The 22276-nt window shown below is 35.8% G+C and overlaps 1 protein-coding gene across 2 annotated transcripts; it reads left to right on the top strand.

Annotated features, from left to right (window-relative positions):
- The first annotated feature begins 66 nt into the window (after nucleotides 1–66).
- LOC115920886 lies at nucleotides 67–18860 on the top strand. 2 transcript variants are annotated; one of them, XM_030977599.1, is made up of 12 exons: nucleotides 67–313; nucleotides 5448–5560; nucleotides 6211–6264; nucleotides 7291–7371; nucleotides 8724–8792; nucleotides 9493–9792; nucleotides 11461–11723; nucleotides 12298–12419; nucleotides 13156–13549; nucleotides 14668–15175; nucleotides 16648–16763; nucleotides 17703–18860. In XM_030977599.1, the coding sequence occupies exons 2-12, from the start codon at nucleotides 5482–5484 to the stop codon at nucleotides 18048–18050; spliced, it is 2334 nt and encodes a 777-aa protein (XP_030833459.1). In that variant the 5' UTR covers nucleotides 67–313; nucleotides 5448–5481; the 3' UTR covers nucleotides 18051–18860. The 2 variants fall into 2 exon arrangements, with proteins under 2 accessions (XP_030833459.1, XP_030833466.1); XM_030977606.1 differs by having other exon boundaries at nucleotides 9532–9792.
- Nucleotides 18861–22276: the final 3416 nt, after the last annotated feature.

The following is a 22276-nucleotide window of genomic DNA, read 5'->3' on the forward strand; positions in this document are numbered from 1 at the left end:
GAGTAAGACTATGCGTTGAACCGATTTCTAAGAAGTTAATAATCCCGCACGGGCGCGATGTGTCGAGCTAGTTTCTAAGAAATTCCCACGGAGCGCGGCGGACATGTCTACCTACGTGTGTACTATACTTCTATAATCCCCATGTTTGGGTGTTTTGTAAACAATAGATTTCCCATCGACAGCACGTGCCGAATCTTGAATCTTGAATTTGTTGCACCCAAAAAGCTACGTTGACAGCTGTCCGAGGAGAAGAGTCAAGACTTGATTATCTACGGTACCTTCAGAGTACTGGCGTTGCGTTGGAAAGCGAGAGGTAATTTTACAATGCTTTTTCTTTCAAGTTTTACAGTAACGTTAACTTAATTAGATAACAGTTAATGTGTTACAATTTACAAAGTGTTACAGCTACTAGTACTACCACAGTGTTTTGTTACTTAGATTCACACGTTGTGCACTGTAGTGTACTGGGCGAGACGGAGCTAAGTTACGGTGTTAAACAGTTATTGGACTAACGTTGCTGTACTAATCCACAGTAGCTATAGACTCTGGCAATTTGGAAGTCTATTTTATGTTGGATCTAGATCTAACTTTATGTCTAGTATTAGTAAAACTAGATCTAGTAGATCTAGAACTTAAAGGTACTATGTCCCTTTTGCAGCCAACCTCAAATTCTGTAGAACTTTGCAGGAATTATGAATAGGGTCTAGCCTATGTCATGTAGGCCTAGACCTATGTCCTATCTGTGAAATTTAAATGTTAGCAGTGTCCTCATATTCAAATTATGCAAGGAAACCCGTTTACTTGCTAGACTTCACTGTCAGACACTACTGAGTGACTGACTGGCTTTTTTTTCTTCTTTGGTCATAAAATACATGAAAAGAGTTGTAAAGGGTACATGAGCATTTGTCTAGATCTACATCAATAACCCACTTCTTGTGATGGCCAAGATTAAACTGATTGAATCTTTGCGCAGCATAAAACGTAGACCTCTATGACCATTCGGTACAGTTGTCTGAAAATCAAGACTATTACTTTTGGGCTCTAGGCCTATAGACTTCTAGCCCTAAAGTCGATTTGACAACTAATAGATCTAGTCGTTATTTTCCCACTTGAAGACATTTTTAAGCCCCACTTTGTTTAGGGAAGTTCTAAATTAGTATTATCTTTCAAATGCAGTTGGAATTTAACTTTTTCATTTTTTTGGCCTGCAAATGGGACATAGTACCTTTAAGTACCGGTAAGAAGGAATACAATGTCACTTTACAAATATGTTGACTGGGCTAGGCCACTCATACACGATGTCAATACAAAGTATAGGCCACTCATAACACGATGTCAATACAAAGTATAGGCCACTCATAACACGATGTCAATACAAAGTATAGGCCTAACAGTTAGGCCCTGGCCGAAGTTAAAGTGATCTTTTTAAAATTTGATGGTCATAGATCTAGTCTACTCATAGTTTAGATCTACAACTGTATGATGGAGGTACTTTTAATCCACGCACTTTGTTTTGAAAGGCTAAAAAGTCAAATAATTTAACATTTTTTATCAACGTTTTTTCCTCATTAAATACTAAATATTCTGAGGATCATTTATAGAGAAAACTTTGACAGGAATATTTGGTGAATGTTAACTCTCGTGTCGATTACGTGACCGCTTCAATTTTTCTTTGACAAAATCAAGCGGTACATTAATCCACGCACCACAGTTTTAATACAGGAAATGAATGTATATTTTCGTTTTCTGTCTCAATGAAGTGTATTCTTGATGATTTCATGAAATCATAAAAATACAAGAAACCAATGATTTTCCCTCAAAATTGTTGTGATATCGCGATAGGCTTGTTGTTTTATTGTCTATCCAAAAAAAATGAGCGCATATAACGCGTCGCATCGCGCGTATTGAGGGATGCGTGGATTAATGTACTGCATGGATTAAGGTACCTCTACCATACTAATAATACAGTTGTTTATGAAGTCTTGAAGAATGTTGTATAAACCACAAATATTTTTTCAGGCATTTTTTATGGCAACACTTTCTTGCTGCTAACTGTGTGTTAGACTTTCGAAATTTGTGATTTTTTTTCTTCACTTTTTTGACTTGTTTAAATTTCTAGATGAGAATAGAATTATACTTTTTATAGATCTAACAAAGTTAGGTCTAGACCTACATATTACATCTAGATCTAGATCTGTTTACATTGTAGAGTATTGGCATGCACCCCCCCCCCCAAAAAAAAAAGTATCTGAAAGGCCCACTTTTTTTAAAAGAACCTATTGTAATTAATGTGGACCATTTATCAGGGGAGGATTAACAGGATCCTGTTAATGAGGATTATAAAAAGCGCTTAAAATGCCCTGTTTTCAGGTAACTAGATCTATATGAAAAAATTTCCGCTCGCATTATTTGTTTAAATGAAACCAAAACTAGAATTTCATCAATTATAATATATAATTTTTACCACAAGCTTTCCTTTGATACATAGATCACCAAAAAACGCCCACTGAGTACCCCACATCAAACTGGCAAATATTTTGAAAAATAGGCATTTGCGATGTCGTCTGCTATCAAGGGTGCTGGCATGTTTATGATCTGTAGTGAGACCCCCTACATGCAAGTCTGTGACGTATATTTGGACTTTGATAACATTCCATATTACCTTTAAAATTAATTAGATCTAGATACAATTTTGATATAAAATACGCTATACAAATACATAAAAATAATATAATGATAGAAACATTATTTGTTTTACTCAAATTTTAGGTTTAAACATTGCGATAGAATAACAGTTATATTGTTAGGAAGCTTGTAACTCCCATTGTGTAAGATTGGCTGCATACCAGCATATGAATGACTAGACTTCTTTTTCATTCATTATGCAGATCGTACAGCTGATCTAACACAACGGGAGTACTGTGAAAAAAAAGTTCTTCAACAATTACATGTATGTGGATAAATTAAGATCTACAAAGCTTGCTAACATCCTCGTTCTGATTAAACAGTTAATGTCATGATTTTCATGCAGTTTTCGGGATGAACCGTTGCTAGAATTTTATTTTGAAAGGGATTTTACATATTAAATATATAAATGCAATGCAAGAGGTTTCTAACACTGCACATTTCTTTTAATTTAATATACTACACAAACAGTTCGTTTATGATTGTGAAAGACCAGTAAGGGTTTGTCCATAAATACATGTACGTCAAAAATTGGGGGGAATGGAATCATCATGGTGCCGCCCAGGGCATACCAAAATGGCTTTGAATGCTAGCGTAATATTTGGTTTACACCTTTACATGTATGGAAATATTTAAAGAGGTGATTCAGGGATCATATGAAATGTGAAAATGCTTCTTTTTGCACACAGTATGCCTTTGCGTTTTGGCTTTTGGCCCCCTTTTTATAGGAAATACATATCCTGCTCATCAGGATTTAGAGGAGTGCATGAGCCTAAAATTCCCTGTGTTCAGGTTGCTTTAAATATAAAAAAATGACCTCGTGTTTTGCGCTCGCATGATTGATTAAGAGAAGGGAGGGGTATTATACATGTATGTTCATGGAAAATTTAAACTCAAAAAGTGCAATGATTAGCCTACTTGACTTCAGGTCACTTTATGAAAATTTCCACTCACGATTTGCACTCGCATTATTTGTTTAAGGAGATACATTCCCTGTTCATGAGGATTAAAAGGAGGCACTTAAAATGCCTTGCTTTCAGGTCACTCTGAAGAAAAAATGGTTAATGTTGGATCTGCCTCTGCAAACAGTTATTTTGTATCAAAGGTCCGTTTTATCAACTTACGCACCCCCCCCCCCCTGAAAAATCCCATTTACAGGCCTGCCTTACCATACCCATATTGGCAAAAGAGTACAAGGTTATAACTAGACCGAGGTATCTGTCTTCAGATACATGTCTAGGTTATAACCTCATATAGTGGATGAGTGGTTAGATCTATAACTTTACGCCTTACCATACCCATATTAGTAAAAGAGTACAAGGTTATAACTAGACGAAGTATCTTCAGATACATGTCTAGGTTATAACCTTATACAGTGGATGAGTGGAATAGATCTATAAATCTTAAACTTTTAGTAGAAGAATACTTCAGAGTAATAAGACTAAATTAGACATACATGTTGATCTAGTTATAATACTACATCAAGTAGGCTAGATGTATATAGATCTTGACCTATACACATCATATGTATGTCCCCCCTTAATCTAAATGGCGTAACTTTTTATCAAAAAGACACTGACACTTACCTCTTGTGTTTACAGAACAATTGATGATACATTTTGGTAACAAGATCTGATGTGAATTTTTTCAATAAACTGAAGGGATTTTGTAATTTTTTTCCAATTTAGGAGGCTTGAACATTGCAATTTGTCCCCTAAAATTATGCTCACCAAACCGTGCAAAGACACAAAAAGTGTCAGGATAAGTCAGTTGCAAAGGGGTCTAACAATGGATGATAAACAACAACAGTACTTGAACTACTACACCATATAAAAGGAAATTGCCAAAATGCACCGACCCCCCCACCCCCCACCAGATAACTCTTGTGACTTTAAAGAAAATCCAATCTCAGGGCATCCAATGCCAACATAAACACTGATATTTCGGTCTAGCCTAGACTAGTCTAGATCTATGCAGGTAGTGCCTTATATGTTTTTTATTAAAAATTGAGTTTTTAATTCATGTTTAAATGTAAAACTTTGATTTATTCCCTCTGATCATACATTTAAAGATAAACTCCAGTACTGGTAAAAAAAAAAAATTAATTCTCACAGAATCAAACGAAACTTACACTGAATGTTCAAGATTACAAATAAATGACATGTGCCAAACAATTTTGGAAGAAAATGTATACTGGCTGAGTAATGAGCATAGAAAGACAAGGAAACCAAGGTAGTACCATCCCCGACACCATGTGTGTTGTCCCATATATAGCTTTCTATGTGAGTGTTTGTTACTTTACCAAGACTCGGTCAAATTTATTATGATTTTGATGACTCCAGAACCTTGCAGTGCACACCAATACTTACATGCTACATGATCAACTGTTTCTGATCCTTTCACACCTCTACTTTCACAATGCAAGCGCATTACCAGTACTAAAGTTTATCTTTAAGTTTAAGGACACTCTATGGGTTACTTGTTAAAGAATTAGAAGAACTAAACAGTTTACATTTGCCCATAGATATATACCAAACACCTGGGCCTGCGTCTACCACGTGCATGTGCATTGGGTTGCTAACATAGAGTTACATGTACATACGCAGGAACTGAGTGCGCGCACATGAATAAACGCACTTAGCACCCAAGTCGAGTTGGGTGCCGCGCGTCGAGGGTAGACCCGTTAAGTTCTTCTAACTCCTTAACCAGTAACCCATAGAGTATCGGATAAAGTTCTTTGGGGTTTATTTTATGTATTCTAGCTGTTCAAGATCTAGTGCTTCATGCTGAAGAAACATGGCTGTTTTGGATCCACTGACAGAGTTGGAGAGTGCAGCTGAGCCTGATGATGCTCTTCCAAACACACAGATGACAGGTAAGTAAATTATGGGAAAGAATTCTTAAATAATGTGCTGTAAGTGAATGCAGAAACAAATGTAGCACAGCGAAAGTTTGCAAAATGGACATAGATGAGAACTAGTAGTAGTGGGTCTTTCCATAACCTGACACCCTAACCCTAAACCCTAGGGTTAGGATTAGGTTTAGGATTAGGGTGTCGGGTTATGGAAACACCCAGTAGTAGTAGGCCTACATGTACTGTGAATTTTCAAAGATCATTGTGATAATTGTGTAAATATCTTCAGCTTTCATAGCTATTGTTCAGTGTATTTTAAATTCACAGCATATTGAATTGAATTGAATTTATAATATTAACAACAATACTATTATTTATTATCATAGTGGTGTTACATAATACATGTATGCTGTAATGTTTTGGACGATTACAATTCCTAGTTTTTTCAGAGCTTGTTTTTTCCCAAAATTGTAAACAGATTTGTTTTGATGTTGTGCAACATGGACAGAAATTGAGCTTTTACACAGTCTGTCATGTTGTCTACATGTACAATGTATCCCTCATTTCTAGGAATAGCTAAATCCTTTCATTGACCTTTCCATATAAAATAAAAGAAGAGTGCCAAACAATGTAAACCATTTAAGCAATATCATATTTATGAATGTACTTAGGTCTCCAGACAGAGCTTGAGAGTGAAGCTGATGAGGATCTACATTGTGAGACAGGTATGTTCTGGGAAAATTCCATACAATGTTTTGGGGAAAAGCAGAACAAACTTTAAAGAATGAAGAAAAACTCAAAAACTTAAACATGACTTAAAGTATCATTGAAGAGCAGAAGACTTTATTCCTGCGTTTATATTGAAGTAAAACCCCAAATTTGAATAAAACAGTTCTATAGATTTGTCTTCATTTTGTAATGCATTGACAGAATTTGAGCTTTTGCTTTGCGTGTGCATGTTTATATTCTGCGTTCTGGTATTTAAGCTTCCTTTAAATGACTTTTCCGTAAACTAAAGAAGAGTGCCAAACAATGAAAACAAAAGCAATGTCCCCTATGATGAGTAGCTATTCAGCTCATACATGTAGTATACATAGTACAATAGACAAGATTAAGTGTGCTGGTCAATGCCTTAATTGGGTCATGAAAGTGAATACCATTTTCCTATTGCATCTGATTGTACATATATATATATATATATCTGCCTTACTGTTGTCAGTGTAGAATAGGTGGCCCACTAATTTTTTACAGTTTACACTATGATTAAAATTTTGTACTTACAATTTTCACTAAAATTCTTATTTGCTACACAAAAAAGATAATTAAAAAAGTATTCAATTCTATCTAATTCAGGAATGTGTATGTTTTTACAACACCAAGACAATTTGAACTACAAAAAAAAAGGTGAAATCTGACAAGATATCATACACGTACATGTATTTGCATGTCAATAATAAATATTGCAACTTTCCATTCACATTAACATTAAAGTTTCCTGTGAGCATGTCACATAGCTTGCCTGGTCTATTCTTTTTTCCCCTTCATTTGCTATATATCCGTATTGGACAGCACAAGTACAGCTGACTGTCTGCTGTCTTTGAAAAAAATAACACCATGCATGGTTAGCAATTAGCATGGCAGGGCTTAATGTATCTGTAAAAGACAAGTATTATGCCCTTACCTACATTGTATTATGTTAAGCGTATGTGGTATACATGTACATGTACATCTTTTCATTTGAATTCCTACAGGTCCCTGGACTCCTGGTATCTTTATCACTGAACTTGAGAGTGATGCAGATGAGGATGCTTGCCATATTCCAAGGAAAAGGGGTTAGTGTAACATCACTTATGAGTAATTGGTGTTCAATAAAGCTGTATGAAATTTTGGGTGAATTGACACTTGGTCTACTCTCACTTTGTCTAATGCCCGTTTGGTCTCATCCCACATTGTCTAATATCCCATTTTGTCTATAACCAGTTGGTCTAATAACCATTTGGTCTAATTGCCACTTAATCCATTTCCTATTTCTTCTAATTCCCAGTTAGGCTATCCCATTTCGTCTAATACCCTCTTGGTCTAACACCACTTAGTCTATCTGATTAGATGAACTGGTAATAGACCAGATGATCTTTTGGCAAAATGGGGAAAAGTATTATAGACAAAATGGTAGTTAGACCATTTGATAATTAGACAAAATGACAATCAGCCTTAGTGGGAATTAGTCCAAGTGATGATTGGACCAAACGGCAATTAGACCAAAGTGATAGTAGACCAAATGGGTTTAGCCATGTTAGTGTTAGATGATGTGGGAATTAGACCAACTGGTAGTAGACCAAGTGGATATGAACCAAATTTTGAACCATGAGCTTATTTCAAGTCAATTGTTATCCATATTGTGACTGGGCCTTTTATTTTATTTGAGGGCAGGAAATGACCTGGGATGGGTGTCAATACCATACATGTATGTGCTAGACATTGAACAATTTAAATGATTCTGTTAGAAAAAGAGTATTTGTTGAGTAATCAGCATAATAACCAAGGCATGATGTAGAAAGACTGTAATTTGATCAGTATTGACCAGTTGTTTTTTAGCTAGTAGTCAATATTTGATGATATTTTTGCTAGCCTAAAAAAAGCTAGTACACACATCTCAAAGCAGTCAATATATCTATATTATATCTTCAAAAATATTTGTGTTACCAATCTGGTATTAAAAAAATGAGCTTACCCTGTTCTTTCATCCAACTGGCATGTCATTAGGGCTAAATGAGGCTAAATTTCTTTGAAAAAACTTCACATTTTAGCAAAAATTGATGTTAATCTTGGCCAAAACGGTTCATATTTTTGGCTCACTTTTTCTCACCACAAACATTTTAGATAAGACTTGTTATGCCTCCACCTCTGCCTCATGTTTTCGGGTTGTCCGTCCGTACCCCCCTACCCCCCCCCCCCTACCCCCCATTGGACAAAGCATGTTTTTATGTGTGTTGGTTTGAATTTTTTTTGTTAATCGGGGTCTACCAAAATCCTGCGCCTGCAAACCCCCCCCCCCCCCCCCCCCCTTAGCAAAAAGCTAAGTTGAGTCAATTAAGATTTTTGTATCCATTTATACTGCAACATAATGATAATGATTATACAAGATATAGTTAAGTCATTCTTCATTTTTTATATCATTGCACAGGAAAAAAGAGAAGACATGTGACATTTCAACTGGAATCATCATGCAGTGATCAAGAGCAGAAAAAAAGAGGTACTTACTCAAACAATCTGATATAACAAAGTAATTCTTAAGGGTCTTTCCAACATTTGCCCCTGCGGTAAATAAGTTTGCACATTGACCCCCCCAAAATGGCGTGTAAACCGGGCAATCAAGATGAGCAATACGCATCGCAACAATGCAACATCCCATTTTCCTGGCATGTGATTGGTCAAATATTTTTGCCTCCAGGAACCAAAATAAAAATTGCTTAGGTTTTGATTGGAGGAGATGCTTCTTCGTATGTGAACAGTCTGATAGGTTTATTACTGCATCGTTTTCTCATTTACCGCGGGGGCAAATGTTGAGGAGGTTTACCTGCTCTTATGAGAACGGCCCTTTATTATAGTAGACGGCAGTTTTTTAATGAACCATGTAAGTACATGTATGATATTATTTAGAAAATGTTACCATGGCAATCGCCAAAGACTTCTGTAGGTAAATGGTAACAAGTGGATTTGACAACGGGATATTTCAATTTTGCATGGCGATCCAAATTATATTGTACTTCAAAGCAAGTAAAGTCCTTCAGAAGTTGCAACTTGAATAAATTTTGAGAATTTTACTTCATTCCATTCATACATGTACATAAGCTGGCTATGCCGCACAAAGATTTGGTTATTCTTGTAGGCTTTCATGCCTGTTTACAACAATGGAGACGTAACTGCTTTGTTTTTTACTTCCCCTTTTGCAGTTAGAACTGGTCATCAGACATTTATAACTGTCCTTGCAGGAAGATGTTGTTCAACAGATTGTCTGGCAAGAGTCACACGAGCAGATGCAGCTGCAGCTCGGATCGCTTTTAAGGAAAAGTCGCTGGGTGATCAGAGGACATGGCTGATGGAGTACTTCAGAACCCACTCTTCTCGGTCTGAAAATGAAAGTCTCCAATTCTCCTACAACATCGGTTTGGAGCAGGTGTGTGCCACAGCCTGGCATCAAGTCGTTGGAATTGTGAGGTCAAGATTCTACTACTGGCAGAAGCAGTTCAGAGGTGAGGTTCATATTTCAAAACAGTTTCTTTGAAAATTCATGGCCTTTGTACATAATGTACTGGGCAAAAAATGTACATAAACCCTAAAAGAATCTCCCATATTCATCCAACGTATTATTGTCCTTTTTTGTTTATAGAAAGCTTGCAGGTAGTTAAACTTGAAATACAGAGTGACTGTTGGTCATTCTTATTGGTTTGGCTAAAACTCTTTTTTCCTGGCTCATTTGTATGATATAAACCTCTCACAAAATTATAGGTAAAATTTCTTGTTTTGATATCTCAAAATCATTTGAAATAAGTTCATCTTCAGAAGAATATGAGAATACTGCATTGGCATTCAATCAGAATTGATATCAATTAAACACAATCTTATCTCTAAACAAATGAAGAATTCACTGTTGACAAAAATGCATTTTGCAAGATTTGACTTTCTACTTGGTCAGATATTCAGGTGTCCTGCATATTCCATGATTACATTATAAAAATTGGGCATCATTGTCTAGGGGAATGAACAGGCTTTCCAATGGTGCCAAACTGAAGTATCATTTAATCATTTAATACAACGAGAGATACCCTTTCTCAAACTTGAATTGCAGAACTTTTTGTGAGGGGTTTTCGTGTACGACAGCTGCATTATCTTTCATTACTCTTATGTAGCTTTAACACTTACTGTACTGGGGGGTGGGGGGCATCAGCCCACCCCTGCATTTTCGGGGATTGTGCTGTAACCGCTATTTGCTGTTTTTGGAAATCAGTAGGATGCGAATGCTAGAGAGTTACCTGACCTTTTGTGACCAAAGGTCAAGCCGAAAATTGAAATTTTTGTCATCTTGTCTACCAAACAAATGGCAAAGTGAAGTTTCTTGTTTGGGTCTATGAATCAGTAATGTTTCATTCTTTAGACTAGATTTATCATTTACTCAAACTGTAAATTGATCCAGATAATGATCTTAAGTATAAGAAGTCCTAAAACAATAAAATACATAAGAATTGAAAAACAGTAAAATACATTAGAAATTCATAATGGGGCGCCCAGTGTCAAATCTGACAGACATGGCGCAGTACAAATGGCCGTTATTATATTATTATTATTATAAAACAAGTATATGGACAATTCAATTATATGATAATGTCAAATAGGCTTTTAAGAAACTTTTTGCCAAAAAATAAACTCTGTAAAAGCAGCACAGCATTTATGTTCCTTGAGCAAGGCACTTTGTCTACATTGCTTCACCTTACCCAGGTGTTAAAATGGGTACCCTGTAGGATGCGAACGCAATGCAGTTGAATTGGCATTGTGTGCGCCTAATAGGTGACCAGCTGGAATGCTCCCCAGGGAGAGGAGATTGTGCACTGTAAATGCTGTTTTTTTTTTGTAATTGAATCCAATGACTGGGGCAATAATATGCTGTGAGCGCTTTGGTCTTAACTCGTAAAGCGCTTTATAAGAGACTGGTATTATTATTATTTATTTATGTAATTCATAATAAAAAACATATTCATGAATAGAATTTGCATAAATGACAAAGTAAGCAATTTTCAGCCAAAAATATAGGTAAGGTCTCTTCCTTTGCGCAATATCTGAGGCGCATGCCGAGTTTTGTGGTGATCAGCCATTTTCGATATTTCTAGTTATTTCCATGCATGCATTTAATTTGTTGTGAATAGATGGACTGCTATACCCATTGCCTGCTAACTGCTTGAGGAAAGGACACAAGATTAACAAAACCCTAAACGCGAAGACAGAACTTAATGCATTTGCTCGTTCCTATGGAGACCGAATGCCTGACAGAGAGTCTGTAAACCTTCCACATGGGTTCACAAAGCGAGAGGTGTATAGAAGAATACGACAAGATAATGCTGAGGTTTGTTCTGAGACTCACTTCAAAAGGATTTGGAGAAAGGAAGAGCAGCACATCACAATCCCCAAGGTATTGTAAATTCCATTGACCCTAAACTGTACTGGATGGGAGTGAGTGGGGCGGGACGCTCAAAAGCTCTAAACATAGGTTGTTGCATACCATAATCAAAACCGCCATGTTTTCAGCAATGCCACTTCATTACTTTTTATTTTGACACTACACTACCGTAAGTTTTTGCAAAAACAGACAATTCTTTTATAGTGTCATATGACCCATCATGATTTCAGGTCAGTTTTTTTGTACAAAACATATTGCAGTTTTAATGCACTCCAAATGGGCCAATCGCCACAAAATTATGCAGAGATTTTGCCATTAGTTTCGCGGAAATTTGCTTATTTTATCAATAATGCTAATTTATGCAAATTATACCCCCGGTACAGTTAGGGTTAGACATAGATGAATTTATGATTCTTAGCCAGACGAAATCTGTTAAATTCCTGAGGCCTCTTGTATCTTTGTGTCAATATATTATTATATTAGTCTTATAACATCTACATTTATATGCATCAAGAAAACACATCCATAACATTAATTTTGTAATTAACAATCCTTCTCTTTGATATTTTTCTTTTTTTCTTTATAGGTGAACCGCTTCTCTAAGTGCGATGTGTGCACAGAGCTGAAAATGAAGCTTGGCAAGACAAACGACAAAGATGTTCGAAGACAATTGATTGCACAACATCAAAAACATGTAGAGAAACAAAGGTACAGCAAACTTTGATTAAAGCTTGAAGTTAATGTTGTAATTGATTTTGATGTACTTTTTTTTCTTTTAAGCATTTAGAATGAGGTGATCTGTGATCCAGTATTTTAAGTGCAACAAATGACAACCATGGATGTATTTTACATGTAGCTACAATATACAACTAGAGCTATGTCATTATATGCTTTCCTCATAGAAGTGAATATTTCAACAAAGATTTTGAAGGAGACAAAAACCGAGAAAGCTTAGAGGAATACTCAGGCTCCAAGATAAGTTGCTTTAAATAGAAGCGGCAAAATTGGAGAAAAATAACAGAACAAATTAAAAAATTGGACAACAAATATTAGCAATAAGAGAGTAATGAAATTCTTAATGGAAAAAAACAACAACAATGTTAATATATTTGAATAGGTGACCACAATAAAATATTGGCATTTGAACTGCCTATACGGATGTTTGGTTCTAATCAGTGGATATTTGACGTGAAAAGCCTATAGTAGAAGAAAAATACAATAGTAGGGAAAACAGGAGAAGAAATGTAGGCACAAGTTCATTACTTTAAAAAAGTATATTGGTCACAATTAAGTATCATTGATATAGACGTAAACCTAGCCAAGTCTCAGATAACACATTCAAATTACAATTTACTCGTGTATTTAAGGCATTAGTATTGGTTTTGTGATCAAAACTTCTAAGCATAGCATGACTCCTCATTGCTCTTTACCTTCTTTTCAGCAGCAGTGAGAGACAAAAATATTACAAACACATCCGCAAAGCGAAGTCACAGCCAGAGAAATACATGAGTGTAATCATCGATGGGATGGATCAGCACTGCACATCAATACCGCAACTCCATCCAACACCTAAAGCTCTGAGCTACAATGATCAACTGCACACTCACATCACCGGTGCACTTGTTCATGGAAGAGGTCAACACGCCTACATCGATTTTAACGAGTACCCACATGACAGCAACCTAACCATTAATATCCTGCTCAACATCCTGGTCCGTTATGCCGACTCTCTTCCACCAGTCCTCTACCTACAGCTGGACAACACTTCTAGGGAGAATAAGAATCGACATCTCTTTTCTTTTCTGTCCCTGCTCCTTGAACTCAATATCTTCAAGAAGGTAATGTTTAATACATGTTCTTTTTAGTAATTAATTGTCAATATAAGTATTCAGTCTGTAATGATGCTTTATTTAATCGCAAAATGAAAAGGAAATTTTGTTTATTTGAACTTGTATTGGATGGATAAGAGAATGCCTTTGTCTTGGAGGTTCTTTTCAGAATCATGTAAAGGACGAGTCAGAAATAATGATATACCTCGGAAATTGCCCATTGTTTGAGAATAAACATTATAAATATTCACTTTTGTCAGAAAACTATTCACAGTTGACAGTAAATTAAAGTAACTTGGTAAAAACCCAATTGCACCAAAACCTTGGGTTTAAAAGTACATGATATTTTGTGAAGGGATATGTAAATATAAAAATGTTGAACATGTACTGGTAGAGTACACTTTCCCGCTGCATGCAGTACCATTGCTGTTGGGCATCTATTCATGAAACAGCGTTTGAAAGTGGGTCAAACCCACTCTCTCGAAGTTGTAGTGTGAGCAGGAGAGAACAACGATGCAGAAAGAGTGTGAAAAAAAAGAGAAAATATTCATGATTACAAATTATTTTCACCATGGCAAATTTCCAAGGTGAATCATTATTTCTGACTCACTTTTTATGATGGGGGATTTTGCGCTATTGTATTGTTGCATATCTTCAGTTGATCCTCTGTTTTAATCTATCAAATACATTTACTGCCCAAAATGTCTGATATGTGTAGGCATCATAGGGTTAAAAAAAGATATTGTGACTTAGAATTATTTACTTTACACAGATACATGTATACCAATGGTAAATAGTGTTTTGGGTTTTTTGTTGTTGGTCGTAGCCTATTATTCTCGGAAAGATTGAACCCTATGAACGGGAAAGAGGTAGTGCACATTAGAAACCATGGGCAATATAAAGTTGTCATCTTTGTCATCAGTGTACATATGATTTGTAAAGCGTAAACAAAAACAAGCTTTGATAAATATGTTTTTTGTTAGATAAATGTTCTGATAAATGAAGAAAAATTTCAATTGAATAAATTATCCCTCATGCTTATTGGGTTGTATCATTGAGGAATGTCCCTAAAATTCAATTTATTCCATACTGTTGTTCACCTTATAACGTTTATTGTTTGCATTTAGATCAAAGTTGGCTTCTTGATGGTCGGTCACACACATGAGGACATCGACCAGTTCTTTTCAAGGATTGCAACTCACTTGAAGAAAAGGAGCACCCCATCTTTTCCAAAACTTCTGCAAGCTATTCCCGCCGCTTTCCACAAAGCTCACTGCCCTACAACAGCGGAGCGCATCTTACACCTCTTTGATGTTCGCAAATGGCTTCTTCCCCATCAACACAGCATGTGCTATCACAGTAAACCACACATATTCAAATTCGCACTGCACCAAGGAAAAGCCACCCTACAAACAAAAGACTGGTCAACTACACCACATTGGAGAGACACCACTGGCATCAACCACATCCTGTCATCACATCCAGACGGACAACCAACATTGGTAGAGAAGTCATTTGCGGACATCAATATCATACATCTACCAGACAAGCTCCAGCCATACTTGGAAGAAGTAGACATTGAGGCATGGAGGTCCCTCTATGAGCTACTCACCTTGGAAGAGGAGGAGAATGAAGGTATCATTTCTGTCATTTTTTAAACTTCCAAAATTGATGGTGTTATGGTATTTTTTTCCATCACCTATGAAACATTGAAAAATACAATGTAGCATCTTCAAGCTTTATGGCCCAAAACTTTGACAATTTGTATTGAAGTCTTGACTGTTACACCCCTTCATGGCACAATTCACAAAAAAATCTTAATAGCGAACTAGGCTAGTGGGACACAAAAATATTGGTTTATCTAATGCATATAACCATTGACTACAAATCAAATGGATGGTGGTCTATAGAAAAAAGAGGAATGGCTGTTTTACAGAGAGCCAGCAAATTACGCGCCAATTTATGATATTTGATTGCCTCTCACAAGGGAGCAGCTGAGTCAGCAGCATAGATAAACCTGAGAGGATATTTTTGAGTTTTTCTCCACTCATTCTTTAAAATTTTTTTTTTTTAGAGATAGATATTATGGTATTGCTATTTTTCGAGATTTAACCCTATAGCCTGGATGAGGGGGGGGGGGGGGGGGTGGGGGGGGGGGGGGGGGGGGGGGGAAGGGGGACTAATTTGGCCCCCCCTTAAAACATTTTTCACAATAACTATTTAAAGCGAAGACATTCTGCGCTGAAATTTCATGACTTTTTTCCTTCACATCTCGCGCAACAACGCCCGGGCATGCAGTTCCTATGCTACACATAATTTTGTACATGTACTTGCACATCGGACCCAAAATAGCTCAAAAACGTGGTTTCTTGTAGAATTTCAATACAAATTGTGTATTAGCTAATATTTTTAAATGTATTATTATATCTGCTTTCACAGATTGAAATCTATTTCGTTTATGCTAGTTATGATCGCATAAGTGTTGCCAACAAATTTCATTGAAAAAACAATAAAAATGAAAAGGTCGAAAAACAGAGAAATTAAAAAAACAATGAAATACATAACTTAATTTTGATACTGGATTTTTTTTTAAAGTACGCTTGTTAAGAATAATACATAGAGTGTCTAGATCAAAAGAACAGCACATTTCGAGCTGTTTTGAGTGATTTAGAGCAAAAAAGGTCTAATTTCATGCTTAAATTAGCATAATTAGCATAATCGATTAAACAAAATATTTTTCAGAGAGATTAATATACGATTTTGGAGATTATGTTGCAGGTGACGATTTCATCACGATCAGGCAGTTGAGGGGCGAGATCTCGGGGGGGGGGGGGGGGGCTAAATTAGCACCCCCCCCCCCCCCTTTGACACTGCATAGCCCGGGCTATATAGGGTTTTAAAAAAATATATATATGACCTTTCAAGAGATTAGGTCATAGTATCATTAGATAAAACGATTATTATTCCAAGAATTTGCCACTATATGTTTATATAACTGGATGAAGGTAATAACAACCTATCTAGCTGGCTGATCATAAACTTTGATATTTTAGCACACTGTTTCTTACATCAGGGCTATAATACATTTCCTTTGTGTGTTTTAACAGAAGATTCAACAGTGAGATGGCCTATATGCGATCTACTGATAATGGCCAAACAACCAACTGACAGACCACAGCTTGAGGAGCATGCTTGCAACACAGAGGATGAAACATTCAGACAGGTACATGTTTCATTAATATGTCCCTTAATTAAGACAAAGATATTGTGAACCATATTTAGTATTAAATGTATTTTAATCGTTATTTACAACTTGAGTTGCTTTCTAAAAAAAAAAAATGTAAATCATCTACAATGCTGCATGACTAACACACTCAGCTTAATTGCATCTTGAGTGCAACATTATTCCCTAACAGAATTTACACTCTGTATAGTCTTCACACAAGATCTAGCCCCTAATATATATACATGTAAGCCCTTGCATAATTCCAGTCATTACAGTAATTACAAGTCATGCCGAGTATTTTGGGGTCAGGTCATGTCAGGTAAAGATTAGCTTTGGGTACTAGTGATTGCTATACGCTTGTGCATTAGTTGCAAAAGTCTTCCCAAATTTTTGTTGTTTTTGTTGTTTCTTGTTTTTTTTTTTTTCTTAAACATCAATGTGAGCACCTCAAAAAATTGTAGTTATCTGCATTTACGTAATCGTAGGTATCGCACATCTGCATTTCTGCATTGAATTGCTACAATACACAGACAATGGGAAAATCGTCAATTTGCACGTTACCCGATGGTCAAAACTTTTTATATTTGGCATCAAAAGATGCGCAAGACTCTATGCTATAAAGTCATGAAAGCTCCCGGCACAAAAAAAAAATATCCTTAAACATATCCCGGTGAACGTACAGCCCTTTTAGGGTTAATTGAAAATCAAAAAATACAAAAATAGTAGAAGTTTCAACAATATTTTCTGATTTTATAAAAGAAAATTATTTATTAGGTTTCAGAAAGAATTACTATAATAATATGTTTATATGTTGTAAATAAAGTGTACATAAGGAATTGTCTTGAATCACTGATAATGTATGTAGTGGCACTACACTATTCGTTTTCAATTCACTTTCTTATTTTATTTATTTTACTTTCTTTTTCTTTTTGTTAGGTTCACATAGGACCCAAAGTAAAGGAACAGAGGACAGAAGTTAGGGAGAGAGACATGGTGGCAACATATCTCCCAGAGTACTCGACACACTGGCCTCAAGTTGGCTGCATTCGCAGTGTACATGAAGACAAGTCCCTACAGATCGAGTGGTACACAGGAACCTTGACTTCTAAGTGGAAGGAGGTAAAGGTACCAGTCAAAGGACAAAAGGGCAGGAAACAGCTTTGGGTTGAGACTATTGATTCTAGTTCTGTGATTCTCCCTCCTTTCTCACTGACTGCTGGAGAAAAACTTCCTCTTCAAACAGTGAATGGTTTGAGAGAGAAGCACAGTAGCTATTTTCAGTAGCTTTGTAGATCCTAGCTTAATTGGGCCATTGTAATTGCCTTAGCTATCAAATAATTGAGCAAAATAGTAGGCCTATTGGTTTCAATAAAATTGGAGTAATATTTTTTGGGGGTGGGGGCTGTGAAGCACAAGTGGAGGAGCTTTTTAATTTCACCAGAGGGTCCTTAGTACAAATCTTAGTTGCATGAGATTTACAATCTATATGATTTAAACAGATGTAATTTTATCTTTTTTAATATTACTGTAATATTTTGAATTGAAAACTTACAAGCTTATTCCGCTGCCAGACATGGCCGGATCAGAAAATGTACAAGTAACGGATGGTACTTTTGTTTAATCCGTCATGCGGCTGTCACACTTGAGGAACGGATGTCGTTTTTTGGCATCGGTTGATATCCGTTAAAATGGTTTCATGTCCTTTTTGTCTCGCCTGCGTAGCAGGAGCCAGGCATAGGCGTCACTTTTTACACCGGCGGTGTCGGCGTCAACAATTATGTTGTACACCCAATAACTTTCTATATCTTCGAGCTAGGATCACCAAATTCTTACCAGTGGTACATTTCTTGAAGACTCAGGTCAAGTTCGAATATGGGTCATGGTCGACAAAGTTCAAAGGTCAAAAGGTCAATGAACTTAATATACAAAGCTGTACTTATGCTGTACACACAATAACTCTCCACAGCTTTGAAGTAGAATCGTGAAATTCATACCAGTGGTACATCTCTTGAAGACTCAGATCAAGTTTGAATATGGGCGATATCCGACAAAGGTGAAAGGTCAAAAGTTGTTGTTGTTGTTTTCCAGTTTTTACGGCACTGTCAAAAAGTCTATGAACTTTTTATTAAAAGCATAGTACACACAATAACTTTCCATAGTTTTGATCAAGGATTGCCAAATTCACACCAGTGGTACATCTCTTGTAGACTCGGGTCAAGTTCGAATATGGGTCACTCGTGTTCAACAAAGTTCAAAGGTTAAAAGGTCATTGAACTTAACATACAAAGCTGTATACACACAATAACTTTCCACAGCTTTGAAGTAGGATCGCCAAATTCATACCAGTGGTACATCTCCTGTCTGGTAAAAACTTATACGATTCAGAGAACAAGTGTCATGTATAAACTTATACAATTTAGAGAAGAAGTGCCATGTATAAACTTATACGCTTTAGAGAACAAGTGTCATGTATAAACTTATACGCTTTAGAGAAGAAGTGCCTTGTATAAACTTATACGCTTTAGAGAACAAGTGTCATGTATAAACTTATACGATTCAGATAACAAGTGTCATGTATAAATTTATACGATTCAGAGAATAAGTGTCATGAATAAACTTATACGCTTTAGAGAACAAGTGTCTCGTATAAATCTATACGATTCAGAGAACAAGTGTCATGTATAAATTTATACGCTTTAGAGAACAAGTGACATGTATAAATTTATACGATTCAGAGAACAAGTGTTATGTATAAACTTATACGCTTTAGAGAACAAGTGTCATGTATAAATTTATACGATTCAGAGAACAAGTGTCATGTATAAATTTATACGATTCAGAGAACAAGTGTTATGTATAAACTTATACGCTTTAGAGAACAAGTGTCATGTATAAATTTATACGATTCAGAGAACAAGTGTCATGTATAAATTTATACGCTTTAGAGAACAAGTGTCATGTATAAATTTATACGATTCAGAGAACAAGTGTCATGTATAAATTTATACGCTTTAGAGAACAAGTGTCATGTATAAATTTATACGCTTTAGAGAACAAGTGTCATGTATAAACTTATACGCTTTAGAGAACAAGTGTCATGTATAAATTTATACGATTCAGAGAACAAGTGTCATGTATAAACTTATACGCTTTAGAGAACAAGTGTCATGTATAAACTTATACGATTCAGATAACAAGTGTCATGTATAAACTTACATTAATTCATTGAATTAATCAATATATATGTATTTGAATTTTGATACAGTATACATGTACATGTAACATATATTGATGGACAAATAAAGGATACCAATGAATATTCATTGGTTTTATTTAATTGGAATCAGTTGTGTAATGCAGTTCAATTTAATGCTCTGAAAACAGTGACTAAGTTAGAGTTTGCAGAGAGTGTTGACATGTGTTAATGAAAAGAAGCTTGATTCATTATTTTTGTAAACCTTTCTTTCCACCTGATATTAACAATTACACATTTTTTGCAAGTTATCTTTAGCTTTTTGATAAACATAAGGCATCAATTATATTGGAAAAATAAAGAAAATATGTGAAATTGGCAGTCCATAATATGCTTTTTTTGTCCAGATTGGAATAAATTATTGTTATACACTTTTTTGCAGTTCTTAACATGGTTTCGCCATTTTTACACCCCCCTAGAATCGGAAACATTAAGCAAAAAAAATAACGTGTAAATCCCCCCTACAAAATAATGGTATAGTCCTCTTTCTGTTATAACGGACGATACCATTATTGTTTTAGGGGTGTTTTGCCATTTGGATAAAAACTAACGAAAACGCCTCAAAAAAGCGCCTATATACACTTTTTTGCAGTTCTTAACATGGTTTCGCCATTTTTACACCCCCGTAGAATCGGAAACATTAAGCAAAAAAAATAACGTGTAAATCCCCCCTACAAAATAATGGTATAGTCCTCTTTCTGTTATAACGGACGATACCATTATTGTTTTAGGGGTGTTTTGCCATTTGGATAAAAACTAACGAAAACGCCTCAAAAAAGCGCCTATATACACTTTTTTGCAGTTCTTAACATGGTTTCGCCATTTTTACACCCCCCTAGAATCGGAAACATTAAGCAAAAAAAATAACGTGTAAATCCCCCCTACAAAATAATGGTATAGTCCTCTTTCTGTTATAACGGACGATACCATTATTGTAAACTAACGAAAACGCCTCAAAAAAGCGCCTATATACACTTTTTTGCAGTTCTTAACATGGTTTCGCCATTTTTACACCCCCGTAGAATCGGAAACATTAAGCAAAAAAAAAAAACGTGTAAATCCCCCCTACAAAATAATGGTATAGTCCTCTTTCTGTTATAACGGACGATACCATTATTGTTTTAGGGGTGTTTTGCCATTTGGATAAAAACTAACGAAAACGCCTCAAAAAAGCGCCTATATACACTTTTTTGCAGTTCTTAACATGGTTTCGCAATTTTTACACCCCCGTAGAATCGGAAACATTAAGCAAAAAAAAAAACGTGTAAATCCCCCCCTACAAAATAATGGTATAGTCCTCTTTCTGTTATAACGGACGATACCATTATTGTTTTAGGGGTGTTTTGCCATTTGGATAAAAACTAACGAAAATGCCTCAAAAAAGCGCCTATATACACTTTTTTGCAGTTCTTAACATGGTTTCGCCATTTTTACACCCCCCTAGAATCGGAAACATTAAGCAAAAAAAATAACGTGTAAATCCCCCCTACAAAATAATGGTATAGTCCTCTTTCTGTTATAACGGACGATACCATTATTGTTTTAGGGGTGTTTTGCCATTTGGATAAAAACTAACGAAAACGCCTCAAAAAAGCGCCTATATACACTTTTTTGCAGTTCTTAACATGGTTTCGCCATTTTTACACCCCCCTAGAATCGGAAACATTAAGCAAAAAAAATAACGTGTAAATCCCCCCTACAAAATAATGGTATAGTCCTCTTTCTGTTATAACGGACGATACCATTATTGTTTTAGGGGTGTTTTGCCATTTGGATAAAAACTAACGAAAACGCCTCAAAAAAGCGCCTATATACACTTTTTTGCAGTTCTTAACATGGTTTCGCCATTTTTACACCCCCGTAGAATCGGAAACATTAAGCAAAAAAAAAAACGTGTAAATCCCCCCTACAAAATAATGGTATAGTCCTCTTTCTGTTATAACGGACGATACCATTATTGTTTTAGGGGTGTTTTGCCATTTGGATAAAAACTAACGAAAACGCCTCAAAAAAGCGCCTATATACACTTTTTGCAGTTCTTAACACGGTTTAGCAATTTTTACACCCCCGTAGAATCGTTTTGCCATTTGGATAAAAACTAACGAAAACGCCTCAAAAAAGCGCCTATATACACTTTTTTGCAGTTCTTAACATGGTTTCGCCATTTTTACACCCCCCTAGAATCGGAAACATTAAGCAAAAAAAATAACGTGTAAATCCCCCCTACAAAATAATGGTATAGTCCTCTTTCTGTTAT

This window comes from Strongylocentrotus purpuratus, unplaced genomic scaffold (genome assembly GCF_000002235.5).
Source record: "Strongylocentrotus purpuratus isolate Spur 01 unplaced genomic scaffold, Spur_5.0 spur5_contig_809, whole genome shotgun sequence".
Taxonomy (NCBI): Eukaryota; Metazoa; Echinodermata; class Echinoidea; order Camarodonta; family Strongylocentrotidae; genus Strongylocentrotus; species Strongylocentrotus purpuratus.